This window comes from Mixophyes fleayi, chromosome 1 (genome assembly GCF_038048845.1).
Source record: "Mixophyes fleayi isolate aMixFle1 chromosome 1, aMixFle1.hap1, whole genome shotgun sequence".
NCBI lineage: Eukaryota > Metazoa > Chordata > Amphibia > Anura > Limnodynastidae > Mixophyes > Mixophyes fleayi.
Window position 1 is genome coordinate 62140364 of NC_134402.1, and position 20482 is coordinate 62160845.

A 20482-nucleotide genomic window follows, 5' to 3' on the forward strand; every position below is an offset into this window, starting at 1 on the left:
ATATGTATCAGCCAAAACATTAAAACTACCTGCCTAATACTGTATAGGTCCCCCTTGTGCCACCAAAACAGCTCTGACCCATCGAGGCATGGACTCCACAAGACGTTTGAAGGTGTCCTGTGGCATCTGGCCCCAAGACATTAGCAGCAGATCCTTTAAGCCCTGTAAGTTGTGAGGTGAGGACTCCATGGGCTGACATGTTTTTCCAGTATATCCCACAGATGCTCGATCAGATTAGAATCTGGGGACTTTGGAGGCCAAGTTAACACCTTGAACTCTTTGTCATGCTCCTCAGACCATTCCTTAACAATTTTTTCAGTGTGGCAGGGTGCATTATCCTGCTGAAAGAGACGACTGTCATCAGGGAATACCGTTACCATGAAGGGGTGTACTTGGTCTGCAATGATGTTAAGGTAGTTGATACGTGTCAAAGTACCATCCACATGAATGCCAGGATCCAAGGTTTCCCATTAGAACATTGCCCAGAGCATCACACTGCCTATGCAGGCTTGCCTTTTTCCCAGAGTGCATCCTGGTGCCATCTCTTCCCCAGGTAAACGACGCACACGGCCGATTACAAGTTGTAAATGAAAACATCATTAGACCAGGCCTCCATCTTCCATTGCTCCATGGTCCAGTTCTGGCGCTCACATGCCCAATGTAGGCGCTTGCGCCAGAAGACTGGCGTCAGCATGGTCACTCTGCCCAGTCCTCAGCTATGCAGCCCCATACACAGCAAGCTATGATGCACTGTGTGTTCTAACACCTTTCTATCATAGCCAACATTAACTTTTTCAGCAATTTCTGCTACAATAGCTCTTCTGTGGGACTGGAGTAGATGGCTAGCCTTCGCTCCCCACTCGCATCAATGATATCTAGGTGCCCATGACCCTGTTGCCGCTTCACCAGTTGTCCTTCTTTTGACTACTTTTGGTAGGTACTAACCACTGCATACCAGGAACACCCCACAAGACCTGTTGTTTTGTGATGCCAACACATCCACTTCAAGTAATGACTGTTCATTTGCTGCCTAATATATCCCACACTTTGACAGGTGCCATTGTAATGAGATAATGAATGTTATTGTCAGTGGTTTTAATGTTGTGGCTGATTGGTGTATGTATCCTCCAAGAGAGGAGTTAAGTATTTAACTGACAGTCTGCAGGGCAAGACCGCAGAGAGGATTACACATTTGTACAGCAGTGCATCTAGCTTAAAGAAATACATGTGGAGGACATATGTGTGACAAAATAGTAGTATAAGGTGTGTTTTAACTTACATATTTTGAAGTAGTTTGGAATTATCTTTTTCCACAGCTAACAGCAGCTGAGAGGTGTGTCTGCAGTGAGGCTAATCAAGCAGAGGACCTGATGAGAACTCCTTTATAAAAACACGGTGGGAGTGTCACCTGTCCAGCAAGCCAAAACTGTGTACGGAGTCTAAAGTATTTAAACTTGACTTTTTCATTTGTTCAGTGTGACCGATGCTAGACAGTGGCCGGTATCTAGGGAGACAATTCTCATAAACAAGGGTTAAGCCCACTGTGACTAGGCAAGATAAACACTCTAAAACGCTCTACAGTACTGCAGTGCCTTTCATACAATTTCTATATGCATGTGAATTAGTCTACATGTCCTTCCCAAACATACATCTCTATGGAGCAAGATGTATAATAAATCATGATACTTATGTTAATAATAGCTTATTCCCCAAAGTGTTTCCTGTGATGATGTATAAGTGCAACATTGTGGCAACATTTGAATAAACATTTAACTTTCCACTGTTTTCTGTACCCCTCCCCTTTCTAGAGTCGCTTATTGTACTATACATGACAATATTTACCTAGTAACATGGTCCAGTGCAAACTGCTAACATTCCAGGCTCTGTATAAGTGCAACATTGTGGCAACATTTGAATAAACATTTAACTTTCCACTGAATATTAAATGAGTCCTCCACTGTTTTCTGTATCCCTCCCCTTTTCTAAAGTAGCTTATTGTACTATACAAGACAATATTTACCTAGTAACATGGTCCAGTGCTGACTGCTAACATTCCAGGCTCTACACTGCTATAAACTGTAATGTTGACTTTCAGGCAAACCACTGACACACATGCTGATTGCTCATGTCTTATTATAGGATGACAGCACATAAGTATTATCTATAATGTGCTATTCAGTGGCATGTGCAGAATTTTAAAGAGCATACTGTTCTGGAACACAATACTAATCATGCTACACTGCAGAAAGGGAGTCAGTGCAAGTGACTGTGTATGTCTGATCTATAGGGGAAATTGTGGCACTTGTAATGCCCCCTGGGCTCTTCTATGCCATGGCAGGAAGGAACATTATAATCAGTTACAATGTGCAGGGTAACAAGTCAGAACCTGTAAACTCCTTCAAAGGTTACAGCAGTGGTCAAAGCTGGCCAAGTATGATTAGTGTGCTAAATAAACTAAAATAAGTTATTCAGGGAGGGTGAAGAACCCTGTTAAGAATTTGTTCGCAAAGCAAATGAACAATGTACTTTTAAATGGTTCATTTAAGAATACAATATTTGTAACAATCTGGTGGCTGCAATTATTATTTCTATCATTATCTCTAATAACACACTTCCACCTTCCCTCTCCCTTTTAAGAACATTAATTTGACCTTTATAGAGACTACTAAGTATTGATAAATACAAAGAAATGTCTCAGTTTAGAGCACTGAAATGTAATACTCTATTTGTTCTAATGTATATTCAAAGCTATGATTTTATTGGCTGTTCGCTGCAGTGTGCCCACAAACGCATTGTGTTATTCCATGACCAGACTGCCAAACAAATTTAGCTCCCTGTCTCCATGTCTAGAAGCAGAAATCGGACTAGATTTACTAAAGGGCAGTTTGATGAAACCACCAGTTTCCCTGTTTTTTTTTTACAGCCATTTTTAAAACCCCCAGTAAACTGCCTCAAACCCACAGTTTTACAAAGCACCCCCATAAATGTCATCATCCCGATTATTACCATGACAGATATACAAATCATCAGATTTACTAAGCTACAGTTTGATAAACCACCGTGAAATCCCCTTAATTAACAGCTAAGAAAAAAAAGAGGTGGTTGGGAGAGGTGAGATTGCTCAAACCGTATGCTGTTTTATCTCGCCATTTATAACGCAAGAGGAGGCACAAGTGACTTATACATTACTGTGGCAATCATTATTCATTGATTATGGGCACACAATTAATTTATAATTAACTTATGGGTCATTTTTTATTTTTCATTATATTAAGGGTCAGTATTATTGAAATATTATGTGGGCAATATGAATATATAATTATATTGTGGGGGGATAATATTTGGTAACTAATGAGGGGGGGCATATAATTATTTATGATGGTGCAGCACTTATTATATGGCACTACAAGTACAAGCATGTACTTACACCCATGTGCATGCTGGCACTTATAGTGTGTGTGCAATATACATGGTGCCCCCTCATGAAATAAGAAGTGTTATCCCCAACAACACTCCATACAATCGTGACTGTCCCACCTATATAAGGACAGTTTAGAGGTATTAAATAGCCTAAAATGTGCAAGAGCACATAATATAAATGCTTTAACTTTCTACAGCATGTAGTGTGTGTTTTCTAAATCAGCTGCTATACTTAAAAAATAAACTATACAATTTGCAAATGCTGAGTTGATAAACACATCCAATTAATCTTACAGCTGAAATTAACAATGAAAAAAAATCTCTCTCGCCAGATCATTTCATTGGCTGCCGGCACTGTAGCTGCTCGATTTAGACAATACGACTCTTTCTAGTCACACAAGAAAGTGAAGGTCACGCTGGTGGACTTGCTAAGCATTACGTGTTCTTGTGCTGTAATCCAAATAAAGCGTGGACATTGGGAAAGGATGTTGCCATTTGCACGGGAGCAGCTGTTCTGTGCAGAGGCAAATTCCCTAATAGTGTAGTGTGAAATGTGGAAGAAACCAATTCTAATTTTCATCATTACCATGATGGTAATTTCACTGTTATAAAAAACATGGTGAAAACTAGCTGTCTTTTAATTCACACAGGCAGCACAGCCACACACAGCGGTATACATAATGATTTAAACTTCAGTACATTAAACTGGGTGATGTCACAATAACACAAAGTAATAGATAACACCAGCTATTGGATGAGATGCATGAAAATCTAGGGCCTGATTCAGTAAAGATCTTAACTTAAGAAACTTCTTATTTAAGTCTCCTGGACAAAACCATGTTACAATGCAAGGGGTGCAAATTAGTATTCTGTTTTGCACATAAGTTGAATACTGACTGTTTTTTCATGTAGCACACAAATATCAACTTTAAATTTCAGTGTACAATTAAACTATCAAGTGTTTGTGTGCTACATGAAAAAACAGTCAGTATTTAACTTATGTGCAAAACAGAATACTAATTTGCACCCCTTGCATTGTAACATGGTTTTGTCCAGGAGACTTAAATAAGAAGTTTCTTAAGTTAAGATCCTTAATGAATCAGGCCCCTATACTGCAATTGAAATGAAAATGTGATCACCTTTATTATCATTAATATAATATTAATAGTACCACATAAATAATTAGCTCAATTAAACGTTAACTTAATAATAATAATAATAATAATAATAATAATAAGATTATTTTGACAAAAATAAAAAATAAAAAAGAGTATTTTCTTTATGTGCAAAATAATAAACTAATTTGCACCCCTTGCATTGTAACATGGTTTTGTCCAGGATCAAATTTACTCCTTTTTCTGCCTTGCTCTCCTTAATTAATCAGATCCATTGTGTTTTTTTAAAAAACACACATAAAACGAGCATACACATGTCCATATTTAACAATGAGCGGATGCGAAGACACATCTGTTGAAGAATACGGGTGTAGGTCTGCTCTGCTCTCGTGACAATACACTGCAGGATACGTTCAATACATATGTGGAACATAAAGCCCCAAAAGTACACACAAACAAAAACAACTATTCAATTAATGTCACCTGTTAATAATATAGTCATTAATGACAAAACATTAAAAAAAAATCTATTTCCCCCATAAAATACATTTATTAGGATGTCATTAAAGTCTACTATACATAAAATGCATTTTTACAGTTGCTCTTGATTACAAGCACATGTTCTAGTATGAATACACATCTGTCATCACTAGTAATCGGCACTTACACCAGACCTGCAGCTGGTGCAAGCCATACGACAGTAAACACGTACCTTCGAGATGTTCAATGTTCGGGCACTGCTCTGTGTGCTTTGAGCTTGGCACGCTCTTACTGTACATACGCCCAGCATATGCCCAGCCCCCTCCCCGTTCCACCCCGTAGGCTGTAGTAAGGGTCCTTTGCACTCGAAGATGAATTGGACTTTGCTGCATTCTATGGCGTATGGTTTGTTTCTGGGCATACATAGTGCAACTTTACGCAAAATACAACACGTATCAGCATTTATGTTCCTTAATGAATCAGGCCCAGAACGAGACAATTTCACTGAATAATCATCATCATCATCATCACCATTTATTTATATAATGTTCTTACTTTAAAAAATATGCAGCTCACTAGAGAGTAGAGCTAGTTTCTAAATTTTGGATAACTGAACAAATGGAGTAAGATTTGGATCCAGGTTGAAAAGCTCTCAAAATTACAATTATTAAATAGGTGCCAATCGGTGTTATGAACATAGATAAAACGATAACAAACAGGCTCCTCGGTAACAAATTTTAAAAGCTATTCAATAGTAAAACACCTTATTTGATCAAATGGGTATTAATGTCTAAACCATTTTACCAACGAAAAAGGAAAAACTTGGTATAACATTGGATTTAAATAGATAAAATAGAACAATCTCTGTAAACAACAATATACTGTATAATTTACTCATAAATCCACACATATTCCATGTAATAGGATTTGGAAGATCTCGCGAAGGAACCTTGATAATGTTGGCCGATGTTTTTTTTATAAAAAGCCCACCGTGCACAGGAGACCCCTGTTTGGACCGTTGGAGGCATTGTGGGATTGGAGGTTTGGAGGATCAGGGAGCACTAGTAAATTACACTTTCTTATTTAACATAGATCACCTAATTGCACACAAAACTATTTTTTAGTTTTGGGTGGAATTATCCTTTAACCCACTACTGAATGGTTTGGCTTCCCTTACATATGTTTGTAAGAGACATTATGGAATTCTACAGTGCTGCAGAGAATGTTGGTGTTTTCTAAATATTGAATAATAGGATAATGATTACTATCATTAAACTCTACGGGCCTGATTCATTAAGGATCTTAACTTAAGAAACTTATTATTTCAGTCTCCTGGACAAAACCATGTTACAATGCAAGGGGTGCAAATTAGTTTTCTGTTTTGCACATAAGTTAAATACTGACTGTTTTTTCATGTAGCACACAAATACTTGATAGCTTATTTGTACACTGAAATTTAAAGTTGATATTTGTGTGCTACATACTGACAAAACAGACAGTATTTAACTTATGTGCAAAATAAGACATTTAGACATTTACCCAAGTATTTACTCAGTTATCTCAATTTCAACATGACTTTTCACACAAAGCACTCCCTTGGTCAACCCAATTTGGACAAGCCACATAGCCATGCTGATAGGCAACACTCCTGTTTGAGATTGAAAATCTGGTCTTGGGAAGTGTGCCATATTCATAAGAGCGCAGCCTAACAATTAAAAGGCACTAACTACATCACAGAGGGACCAAATATTCTTAACCCACCTATCTCTTTCTTAGATTACATGTATTGTTTTGACTAATTATTGAGATTAGTGGTAATGTGCGGCCCTTTTGAAGGTTAGAGGGCCGCACCATGAGGCCCCCAAATTGTATCCTGTTGCCCATCACGGATATAAAATGAGGATGGATTTTAGAGGCAGCAAAATGTAATGTGTCATTTTCTTCCTGATCATAAAGCCAATTATTTCCTTTGATGGTAGATCTGATTAGATTGGAAATAATTACCATTTGTAGAGTGTTGCCTGCCAACAGACTGGCTATGGCATATCCACACACAGTCTAGAGTCTCAAATCAATGGGAAAATTGGGCATGACTAATGTTCAGGCACATAATTTCGGCAGATCGAGGAGTGACCTATTTAGTCTTGTGTAAGAGAGTGATGCAAGAAGGTGCTCTGGTTAGTGACAGTGAGAATGTATTACAGCAGGAGTATTCAAGGTTAATTTGTGCAAATCATAAGAAGACAGCAATTAATTGTTATATTTGTTAAACAATGAATCATTGATTTTTGTGCACTCTGTGTGTCCTAAATATTTCTACAGACAGAATATCTCCCTAGTATAGCTTCACAGCACTGCCTGCTCTATTCAGTTATAGCGGCTGCCTCTGTTCTTGTAATATGCCAATATGTTTCCTTCCCTAGTATTACACAGATGTACAGAAAACATGTCCTGTAAGCCAAATAATCCTGAGCACAGTGTGGTCACTGTTTGGTTGTGTAAGAACTGTTTAAATGAATATGTGTGTATGTGTTTACATTGAGAATAGAAGCATGTTTCCACACAGATACTAAGCGGGCACATCTGTGGACCATTATGCACATTGGGAAGGCCTGGTAAAGGGGAGGCATGCAGCTTCAACAGATGTTATATCATTCCTTGGGCTTCTAGATAGAGAACTTTCTCATGTAACAGGTTACACAAATGTACTGAGTTACTGTGGAGACCAAGTAAATACAGAATGGACGCAGTAAATGAATGACTTAGGGATAAATTATATAAACACGTAGCATAAAATATCTTAATGTTTATTTGGTCTCTTTGCTTGGGATCCGGCTACCAGGGAAGCAGATTGTAAGAGTTCAGACACTAGCATGAGTCTGCTCTCTGCAATCTCAGAGGGGCCCTGTGGAACTTAATATGTAATGACTTCAGTATCAGTTCCATATTATATCTGCATTTGAGCATTTAGATCATAAAATATACTATATAACTGTTTTTAGTCAATGTCAGTTTTATTATTAACTAAAATATATAAAAAAAAATCAAAATAAATCATAGTTGCCTACTCTCCCGGAATGTCCGGGAAACTCCCGAATTTTTGGGAGTTCTCCCGGACTCCCGAGAGAGTCCGGATCCAGAAGTCGCCGCTGTTGAAGAGGGCGGGGGTGGGGCTAAACGTGCCATTGTGGCCCCGCCCCCTGCTGCGATTGGCTAAAATTGACAGGGGCGGAGCCTAATGGTGCACCACGCGTGGCCACGCCCCCTCGACGGACCCCCTCGACGGACCCCCTCCCGGACAGCTGCCTCTAAAAGTAGGCAAGTATGCAATAAATACATTTAACTATACTACTTATTTAGAAGTGAGGAGCAACTTGAGACTCAAAATGATGCGATGCCATAGGCATTTGCATTGGGGGGTGGCAAGATGGGGAACTCACCCCCCTCTCCTGTGCTTGTTTCCAACAGTGGCATGACCCCACACACTATCGCACAGGCAATGGGTACACTACACAAGCAGACTAACACTACACACAGTCACTTCACTTTGAGCAGAAACCTCCACTGCCTGGGCCTGCACTCACCTCACTGCCATAATGTCTGGAGGTGGAGGGGATTATATTAAAAGGTGGTCTCCCCTTTCTGAAGCGCTAGGCAGACACTTTCCATGGCCTGGCAATGCCCCATGACCCACCATTTTGCCCCACCTAAAAAATCTTCCTGCAAATATGAGGGACCCTTCTGAGTATAGCAGTATTTAGTGATTATTAACAGCTACAGTTAATTAAGACAGGTCAGAACTGATAAAGATAGAATATACCTGGAAAGCTTGTTTTGAAAAATTGCTACCAGACACATTGAACCTGATTCATTAAGGAAAGTAAGGCAAAAAATGAGTAACTTTGAACCTTGGCAAAACCATGTTGCAATGCAACGGGGTGCAAATTAGTTTATTACTTTGCACATGAGGAAAATACTGGCTGTTTTTTCATGTAGGACACAAATACTTGATAGCCTTATTTTTACACAGGCATTTAAAGTTGATCTAGGACATGTCCTACCCCAATTATAAATCTGTCCTCACATTTTAAATTTACCTCCCCCTCCAATGCAACATGGTTTTGCCAAGGTGCAAAATTGCTCATTTTTTTTGCTTTACTTTCCTTAATGAATCAGGCCCTATGTTACTAAATGTCACAGATTATAACTGGATTACTTGTTACTGTGCTGTGATATATTTTTGTCCCACCTATTTATAAAGTTCACAAATGAAACTTTTTTTCAGCTACAACAAATATGCAGGTATGAAATCTATTATTTGTAATGCTCGTAACTTGGGATTCTTTGTATAAAGGGTCCTTCCACATCATGTCCAAAATATAATAGACATATACATATAATGATATTTATATGTCTAATGTTTTAAAAAAAATGTTTACACTATGTGTGGTGCTTCCATTTTTATTTTTTTTGCAGACATATAACTATGTTCAATGTCTTTCTCAATTCCACCTCTGGCATTCCTCTCCTCATTAAGCTGATTAGCAGTGCTCCTAGCAGTGATTGTAGGAACGGACTGGGTGATCCATGCTTGTCTGTGTGATTTCACTGAACAGCATGATATTTAACCTTCTGAATAATGTGTTTCCAGTTAAAAGATCCCATACCTGTTTAGAATTTTCCTTTGACTTCTGTATAAAACAATATAAACACTTTTTCCAGTTTCATTGGAAATTGAAATGCAGGCTTTTATTAAGCTTGTCAGGCTTACATCTGCTGCCTAGACACACAGTACAGGACCCTCACCTGTCTAAATATACAGTAAAAAATGTGTTTCATTCATTCACAGCTCCCATGTGCCTTTAAACGCACATATTGGCTCCTACGTGACTATTTACCTTAGCTGGCAATTCCAAAAGATTTTCTAATGTATAGAATGCTAACCCAGAGGAAGGTGCTTTCAAAGTTTAATCCAGATGTCAATGGTTTACACAATGCTTTTAACAAAGTCACAGAGAGGTATAAACCTATTTGACAAAAACAAAGGTTTCTCTGTTATGGCTCCAAGCAGAGCTATAGATTATTATCGCATGGTTAGGATAATATGGGTAATTTGCATCATCAAATAAACTCTATGGGGTTTACCGTTATAAAGCAATACATTTACAGCTTTTTAATGAGATCTGCCAGTGATTTCATTGTGGCCCCACTTCTTTACACTAAACATACTAGCAGCTAACTACAAAGACGATGCACGCTGTCACTGCAGGTGAAAGCCAGACAGTCTTTTACTCATCATCTTTATGATTTACTGCAATTGCTGCAAGAAAATCATCTGTGTGTTTCCAGGTCTAATTCATTCATTGCAAATAAGAGTAAATGTGAAATCTCAAAACTGAGACAACTGTCTCCCTTGTGAAATGTGTCATGCTGGCACATCTGATGTTAAGAATCTTACATATGAAGGGAAGGGTAACCGCTACCTATCACATTAATGTCTCAGTGACATCCTACAGGGTTATTTACTAATGGTTTGGAGGGTACTCATTGTTCAAGTAAATCTAAGGGGCATATTAATCAAAGGGCTAAGAGCCTGATTGCCATTAAAAACAGATGTATATAGTGTGCCTAAAATATTCCAATTTATATATCTCTTTATTTTTCACCCAATGATAGGGTTTGTTACCATTTAGCCCGATACTGGGCGCTATACAAATAAATGATGATTATGATGATGATACATGAAAGGGTTTACTGCCAGCAATAAGATTATTGTCACCGGTGATAGGACTGTGTGATAACCTGGTGATAAGATTGCTGACGGTAAGTAACCTGTACCTCGGTGATAACAGGACAAAATCATTAAAGAAATGCTTTATTCTTGTGTTTTTTTTTAAATGCATACATGTTTTAAGATACTTTTTATATTTTTAAATAACTGTAATCCATCTTTCAACATGGTTTGATATTTTTTCTACATTAGTGGAACTGAAAGGCCAAATCTAGACTTATAGCTCCACGGCTCAAGCATGAGTACAGCTGAAGAAACTGCCTTGGTGAAGTGGTATGTTACAGCTCTGGACCAGTATCACTGGGGGTGTACCATTTATGATGTGGAGAGTAAGTAAAGGATTGTAACAAATGGGGAGGGGGGAGTTAATTAGCCGATAAGAGTCTCGCAACCATTCCGGAGACACTTTGCGGTGGAGATTTTCTCGCGCCACATAAATGTGCGAGGAAAAATGAGCAGAGATTTCTGGAGTAGTATAGGAGAAACTGCATAACTGCGATGTTCTCAAGAACATCATGGCTAATTCAATTCAATTTCCGGATGTCCTTTCAGAACCTCAAGGACCTTGTCAGGTCCAAAATGATACGATTCTCGGTGAATTGCGTCATTTTGACAATGGAGTCCCGGGATGTAGGAGAAATGCCAGCTCTCGCGGGAGCCCGGGAGACTGACCCGAATTTCTTCCAGTCAGACCCGAATGTCTTACTGTAATGAGGGGAGGGGGGATTTGTCTTACTGTAATGAGGGGAGGGGGGATTTGTCTTACTGTACTGAGGGGAGGGGGGATTTGTCTTACTGTAATGAGGGGAGGGGGGATTTGTCTTACTGTAATGAGGGGAGGGGGGATTTGTCTTACTGTAATGAGGGGAGGGGGGATTTATCTTACTGTAATGAGGGGAGGGGGGATTTGTCTTACTGTAATGAGGGGAGGGGGGATTTGTCTTACTGTAATGAGGGGAGGATGGATTTGTCCTACTGTAATGAGGGGAGGGGGGATTTGTCTTACTGTGATGGGGGAGGGGGGATTTGTCTTGTAATGAGGGGAGGATGGATTTGTCTTGCTGTAATGAGGGGAGGGGATTTGTCCTACTGTAATGAGGGGAGGAGGGATTTGTCCTACTGTAATGAGGGGAGGAGGGATTTGTCTTACTGTAATGAGGGGAGGGGGGATTTGTCTTACTGTAATGAGGGGAGGATGGATTTGTCCTACTGTAATGAGGGGAGGAGGGATTTGTCTTACTGTGATGGGGGAGGGGGGATTTGTCTTGTAATGAGGGGAGGATGGATTTGTCTTGCTGTAATGAGGGGAGGGGATTTGTCCTACTGTGATGAAGGGAGGGGGATTTGTCGTACTGTAATGAGGGAAGAAGGGGTTGTTTTAAAGTAATAAGGAAAAGGGGGTTTCTTAATGTAAAGAGGGAAGGGGAGTGGGGTTTTTCTTAATGTAACGAGAGGTGACCTATTAATTTAATGGTGGACTGTGGGTGGGGAATAAGTTTGAGGAGAAGGAGGGCTATTTATTAAATGTGAATATGAATTATTTAATGCTGGGGATGGTTGTGGGAAATGGTTAAATTTATTAAACGTAAATGTTATTAATTTATTGCTGGGGCTGGGGCTGGGTGGAGTGAAATAGGTGTATTAGTTAATTGTGTATGCTATTAATTTAATGTCAGGGCTGGTTAGAGAGAAAAGATCTATTTATTAAATGCGAATACTTTAATATATTTTAATGTTGGGGCCTTATTATTAAATGTGGGTGCTATTGATTTAACGCTAGGGGTGGTTGGAGTTTTCTAAATTACATGTACATATTTTTTTCCAAATAGGGCCCCCAACATTTCAGGATCCAGACAAGCAGTAACTAAAGACACCAGCAGCCACAATCTGCCAAATGTCCTGAATCTGGTGGGGCAGTCCCGAATTTGGGTGACTGTCTCTCTTAGTCAGGATTTTGTCCAACTGCAAGGACAGTTGGGAGGTATGTCCCGCTTGTACTGCTTGTGAAGGCAGAGCTGTGTGCATCTAACAGTAGTGCACACAGTATTGCCTGTGTGTTTGTCTAAAATTTGTCTAAAATGATAACCATATAACATCGGGGGCCCCCCCGGCTTAATTGCCCCGGGCCCCCTAGAGCCTTAATCCAGCTATGCCTAAGACTCACTGTGTTTAATTATTCATAGTAAATCCCTATACTGCATTTTCATGGGTGTTGATCCACAGGTCTATTTCTGAAAATGTGTTTTTTTCCAGAGTTGGGGCTTCTCCCTAACAAATTCACTGGGCTTCTCCCACCGATAGCATCTCCATACAAAGCATTGGTACTCCTATTGGTGAATAGGCCCCTTAGTTCAAAAAATGGCTGTGTCAGCAGACTGTGAAATTTACAAATAATAATGTCCCAAAACTGTGAAGGAATTTACAAGTTATTATTATTATTATTATTATTATTATTATTATTATTATTATTAATTTTTATTTATAAGGCGTCACTCAGTGTCCGTAGCGCAGTACAGGGACAAACAAGTACAATACAAGTTGGGACAGCACGGTACAGTAAACAATAAGCACAGTAACTCAGTAAGCTCAAAGCGCAGCTAGAGAGAGGGGGGAGGGAAGACCAGCAGGCTTGGTATCACAGTTCCCTCTAGTGCAGAGATTCCATAGGAGACATTGCAATGATTTATGCACTAATTGGTAGTAACTGAGGTCTAGAAAGTACTTCATTTTAATAACTTGGTCATGTAAACTCCAAAGCTGTATAACTTCAGATAATTACTTGTTTACTACATTGTGGAAAAATACTACTTAAGTGGCTCATTTGGCCACAACATAACTGTTAAATTATATAAACAATACTTTTTGGTAATAAGAAATAAAACAGCTCTTTAAACAGACATGTACTTGGCCAAAAACATTTAGAAACTAATTATTTATGGACGATAAATCATCTATAACAATGACTTAAACTTCAGTTAGTCTCTGTACAATTTGAAAAGGCTGCATCTGTAATGATAAGTAACGGAACGCTAATTGACTTGTAATAGCTTTGACATTTCCTCCGTCTTACTTTTTTGGCACCTAAAAATAACCTAAAAAAAAAATGTTTAAACTTCCTGCTCTCTTGGAAGATCAAATAAACTGAAGGAAACAATTAAAACTTACAGAAATTGGAAACACTTTACAGTCAGCAAAATCCAAGTTGAACAGTAAATTAATGTTCCCAAACAATTGTGACCAATAAATAGTCTAAACACAACCGACCACAAATTGAAACTGAGACAGAAAACTATGGAGACAGCTCTGTGAGATATTAGAAGAGAATGATGTTTTTACATTTAAAATGCTAGAATGAAGAGTAATATTTTTCTCATTAAACATTTGATACTTCTTGATGCAATGTGTAGTTTATATAGGTATTTACTATAAACTGGGGTTTACATTCACGTGGCAAAGTTGGCATTGGGGCAATTACAATGACATCAGGGCAATTGAATTCCAGCCAGCCCTTGGTTCATAAGGCAGGAGTTTAATTTTCCAGCGTTATTGCTTTTTTACAGGAGAGAACAGGTATAGAGTGAAATTTTGGGGCTTTAGTGAACCCTTCGGTTAGTTTACTCATCAGTGCCCAGTTTCTACGTATAGGATTTTTTCTTGCTAGGCAGTTTCAGCGCCTAAATATTCAACAGGCTGACTAGGCTGCAGCCTAGGGTGGGACAAGATTTCTGGGGGTGCAAAATTATGACAGGGAGAGACATAAACTGAAATCAATTTTAAAATTTAAAAGAGAATAGGCTATGCACGAAGCTTCCCAGCTGGTGCCAACAGGCTCCACGACTTTGCCACTGCCTCCTTAGCCACAACTGGCTCTTTTCAGCCTGTGGAACCACAAGCTCCTGCAGGAAGGCATCACCTAAAGATGCCCACCGCCTGATGGCCCACTGTGTGAACAGCGGGAATTGGAGACCAGCAGGTGCTTCTTTTAAACCCAGAGCCCAGAGATGAAACCACCCCCTTAGCTACCAAGCACGTTAAGGCAGAGCAGGATGTGTATGTACCACATTGGTCTATCGAGCAGATCAGCTAGAAACACTGGAGTTAGTTTGACAATGACATTATTTTATTTTATGATATCTACTGGCACGCATGCGTGTACTTTTTAATTTATAGACCATGCTGTGTCAGTGATCACTATCAGTTCCAATTAACATCTGCCCTGAAGTGGGTGCAAAAGATCCGGGTGAAAACAATCGCACTTACGACAAACACAGAACTTGAACGCCCATACTGTACACAGTACCGGTGGTAGTCGTTTTCACGATCCTGACAAATCCGACAGCCTTCAGGCCTACAAATGAAAACCGATATGTGAAAAAAACGAATGCAATGTAGAGAGACTTACCTGAAAACCAAATTTAAAGTGCCAATGTGTGGACCCCGCAGGGTTGGTGTTTAAACACTTAGCCTGCGGGATCCACACATTGCTACTTTAAAATAACATTGAGTTGCACCGATGTGAAACTGAAGTGCCGGAGTCCTGTGTCTTCGGAATCACTGGCTGTCAGCATGTCGGTTCTATCGGAAAACAGGAGATTCGGTTTTCAGTCTCTCAGCATTGCATTAGTTTTTTTCAAAAATCGGGTTTCTTATGTAGGACTAAAGGCTGTCGGATTTGGCAGGATCGTTAAAACGTACCCAACCGCACAGTATATACCTACATTATTCTGGCCCTATCCTCCCCCATTCCACCTCTCAAGTCATAGACAATTGTGTCAGCTGCATGCGAATATGAATTGCATGCAATGATCTATTTAACACAAGATACGCTATGCAAACTGATATTCATCTGCATGTATTTGTTATTACTTAATCCTCTTTGCATTGGCATAGTGTGTGCTGGAATAGAGAACTTAAATTAAAAGATACGGTTGTTTATTTGACCAACCCTCACAGGCCGGACCTTAGGGCACCTATCTGTTCATCTTGTTTATCTCATTTTTATCTGTTGCTCTTGCATTAATAACTATACCAAGAGGGTTTCTCTATACAAGATGTCTTGATAACTATTTGTAGTATGTGTTTAAAGAGCAGATACCCTGTTCACCATCCCCCAAAAGGCACAACACATTTGCCCATACAAATCCACTCTGTGGTTAACAATACATATGGGTGTCACACTAATAATTCATCCCAATAATTCCTGCAGCCTGATTTGTAAGTGCAATGTGACAAATGTTTTTCTGCCAAGTCTCCTCTATAAGCCATGTGTTTAACACACAAATAGTTTAGTTCAGATTATATAACAAGTATTCCGCAGAGAGTGATTGTAATCATTGATGATTTGAGTTCCCAAATACCTGTCATCGCCATGACTCATGCATTCAGGCAGAGCCAAGCTACAGCCGAACAGCATGATGTGTTGATAGCAGCTGAGGCGGCTGAGATAGCTGAAGAACTTCAAGAACATATCCATATCTATGCTCTTGACAAAGGAATACACAGATTTTGGAACAGTGTGGTTATATGGCAGCAGTTGGCATTGGCTGTGAGTGATGTTTACACACGTATCTGAAAAATAAAGCAAAAGGCTGAGTGTAGTAAAAAAGAATAAGCATCATACAGAAAACACATCTAAATATTTAAAATAACAAGAATTTAAATGCCCAACATTTACTGCATATTGTACACAGCTATAAATCAATACATTATTCGTAATTTAAAGTGTGTGTGTGTGTGTGTTGTGCTTGGTATTACTGTGTGTTTAGATCCAGATATTACCTGCTGGAATATAGATCAGAACAGATGACAGTGTCAAAATGAATTAATTGTGATCAGTCAGTCTTAGTGATGGGTCTTCAGATTACTCTAGCAAAATAAAATAGTGAAGACTTCAATGTACAAACAAGAACTTTATAATTCACCTACGGAAAATATAGCATTGATAGAGCTGCCAAGGACTGCACATCGGCCCAGGGAAGATGTAGGTTGTGCTCTTATAACAGCAAAAACAATCAATATAAAATCTCTTGAGAGCAACAAACAACTAACTGCCAACAGTCCCCACTTTCCTGAGACAGTCTGAAATTCTGGCAGCATTAAGGGGTGCAGATTTCAGATATGGGCTTTCAATTCCATTCCACATGAACAAGTCATGTGTACGATGACACAATGACTCAGCTGCCTCTGCAGTATTTTTTGATAAATATGGGTGATACGCAATTTTTTTATCACTGCGAGTTGATAAAAAAAATTACAGTTATTTCCGCAATTACACTTATAAAATAAACAAGTACGTTAAATCTCTTAACTAGTCAACTAGTTATGTATATATGGGGCGTTTATTAACTGAATACATTCTCAATTGTTATTCATACATTTAGTACCATAATGAACTGTATTAAAGACTAACTGAATAAATCTCTTTTTATGGTAAAATCCTACAATTAAAGAGCACTGTTCTATATTGTATATTACACCACTAACCATTCATGCCAAGGGCAGAACAGTGCATCTCTTGGCCCCAAAGTAAAATTAGGTACCTGGTGAGGCCTCTCTCACTTCCCGGGTTATCGAGCTGAGCGAATACGCCATCAGCTGCATGTGCCTTTTTGCAGGGTCATTGGGCCACCTGCATTTTATTCCTTTAAGATGTTCCTAATAGGCTGCAGAGTCGAGTCTTGCCCCCCAAGGCTAAAATTTGTCAACTGTCCCCTGGTAGTAAGTGTAGTTTTATCTGTGCAGTAGAACATGTTTATAGGTCTATTAGTAAATGCAGGCTTAAGTTGCTCTGTAATAAATGTGTACATGTCCAGAAGAAACTGTAAGTTGTAATCAATAGTAAATAATTTTTAAGGTAATGAATAAGCCAATTCATAGCAATAGCCATTAGCCAGTGTGTTGGGGAGAGTAGGTTATTTATGCACCCAGGAAAAATTGGCCCTAAATATGCCCCTCCCTCTTTTGTAATGTTGACAACTACTCTTTGTTGCTAAGGGTGGTAGAGTCATCTGCGTAACTAATTTCAAAGCAGACAGGAAAACTTTAATGAATGAGCTGGTCCAAGAGTGATAGCAGTAGGATCTTCAAGGGACATTTTATTGTACGAAAATGTTCATTTCTACAATGACTGCAATCCCACACATTGACATGCATTGTATGTCCATCTACTCACTTCAAAAACAGGAACGTGGTGGGCACCTGTACATGCAATGAGCTCGGCAAGCAATAGGTGCATATACACCAACCAAAAAGCTAAACAATTTGTCTCCAATTTGCAAATGATCCCTAAGGTATGGGCAGCACTGTGGCTTAGTGGTTAGCACTTCTGCCTTACAGCACTGGGGTCATGAATTCAATTCCCGACCATAGCCTTATCTGTGAGGAGTTTGTAAGTTTGCGTGGGTTTCCTTCGGGTGCTCTGGTTTCCTCCCACACTCCAAAAACATACTAGTAGGTTAATTGGCTGCTAACAAATTGACCCTATTATGTGAGGGAGTTCTCTGTACAGCGCTGCGGAATTATTATTATTATTATTATTATTATTATTATCATCCTTTATTTGTTGGGCGCCACAAGGTTTCCGCAGCGCCATACACAGTACAAACAGTAGTACAAAACAGGGTGACAAAGTACAGAACAATAAACACAAAGTACCAATGCTTCAGGAACTCCAGGAAGCCATATGGAGTAAAGACAGAGCAGAAGAACCGGTATGGAGACAGGAGGGGAGGGGGGGCCCTGCTCATAAGAGCTTACATCCTAAGGGAGGGTGAAACAAAAACAGGCACGAAAGGGAGCCAGTGAAGCAGGGGGAGAGAAGACAGGGGCCAGGGGAGAGAGGGAGAACGAAAAGTGTGGATGAGGGTTAGGTGGCTGGTTGGTAGGCTTTAAGGAACAGGTGGGTTTTAAGTGCCCGTTTTAATTAGTGGCACTATATAAATAAATGGTAATAATAATAAGGTTAACTAACAAATGAAGGTGGAATATTTTTATCTATCCTTATCTATTTGAATGGTAAGTTTTACGGTTAACTAAGTAACCATCAACACTACTCCTGGCAGTATGTTCAATATTATTTTAATATTAAAATACTTGCAAATATGAATTAATACATGATTATTTCAAAAACAAATTTTACACCATGTTTTCTTTTTTACTGTAGAACAGGCAAGTAATGGTATACAAATGAAACAAAATAAGGGGTAGAACTTTCACTTTATAAACTGCTCATTAATCTACCACACATACAATGATTACAGGCAGTGGTATTAAATGGATGAAAATAAGCTCTTAAGACCTATCATGACAGGCAAATAATCTTTTACTAGATAAATTCAATTTAAGAATTGTCACAGGATTTGTTGGAATAACATTATAACATGGGAGTTCTTCAAATGACAAGACATGGTATAATATACATCAATTGATCTATTAATGTGGACCATAAGACGGTTATTTATATAGCATACTTTAGTGATTATGAATACTGAGTAGTAGCTTATATAAGGATGACTGTATTTTATTGGATGATTAAGAATTTTCTTATCTCTGTGCTGCCGTTTGTTATGCTAAATTTAATTGAGCACATTCTCCTTTCTTTAACATATTGTAGTTTCTACAATGTCTTTTCATTGTTAATTTTAATGTATTTCCTTAAGTGAATAATTGTGCCTATAATAAAACACCCTGAGGCAGCAATGGTTGGAGGGGACAGCAAAATAAAGGCAAGTCATTAAAAAAAATAAATCATATTTTCTTGGTTGCAAATTCTTATTGGTATTTATTTTGTTTGTTTCACCTAATAATGCTTAAGAATAACAATAGTTCGCACTGCTCATATAGAAATGTTTATGGTTGTTGCCCCAAAAGGAAGGTCTGGCAAGCCAGGGGTCAGAAGCTGGGAGATACACACTAACAGCAGGGACTAGGCAGGAGCAAAGTCAAATGAAGCCAGGGTCTGAGTCACATAAGGAGGTGCAACATGTAGGAACAAGCAGGAATCAGATACCAGAAAGCAAGTCAGGATCAGATCACAGGAGTTACACAGAGACCAGCAGCAGCAAAAATGCATTGGCCCAGTTTGCTGGAACAGGCAGTCTTATAAAGCCAGACACAGGCGATTAGGATCCAAGTTTTACAGGCAAAGCAGTATCCACAGAGATGATGCTGCAGTGCAGCTGGAGGCAGATTGTGACAGAACTGGCCTGGATTCTCCTAGGGACAACAGTACATGAAATATATTTTTGCACTACAAAATTCAGCATCCAACCAATGTTGTATGGGGAACTGGGCAGGGAAAGTTGCCGATGTGATAAGATGGGGATTTAGCTTCCTGGACACCCTTCTCATCCAAATTGTGCTTGGATTATTGCTTGGATTGTGTTATGTTAAGTAGGTTTGTATGTATTTTATGTCCATTGTACAATTCTTACATTTTGCCAGGTGGGTTTGAACACACTGCCTTTTGTTTATGTACTATTTGTGTAAAATGCCTTCTGGCCCTTGCATCTGCTTTAGCAGTTGTCCTATAGCCACATACAGGAAGGTGGCTGAGAACTGTGGAAGGTCCACAGGCAGCACCTGGTAAGTGGAAATCCAATAACAGGTGTGGATGTGGGCTAAGGAAATGCCCATCTAAAAACACACCTCCATGGAAAGAGGAGGGTTTCACCGATGT

General features: G+C 39.1%; 1 protein-coding gene across 1 annotated transcript in view; it reads right to left on the bottom strand.

Moving 5' to 3' along the window:
* Positions 1 to 20482, bottom strand: part of CORIN (corin, serine peptidase) — a 207583-nt gene that overhangs the window by 96042 nt on the left and 91059 nt on the right. Inside the window, exon 4 of the mRNA XM_075195300.1 lies at positions 16164 to 16374. Coding sequence (XP_075051401.1) covers positions 16164 to 16374 — 211 coding nt within the window. The remainder of the gene's footprint in view (positions 1 to 16163; positions 16375 to 20482) is intronic.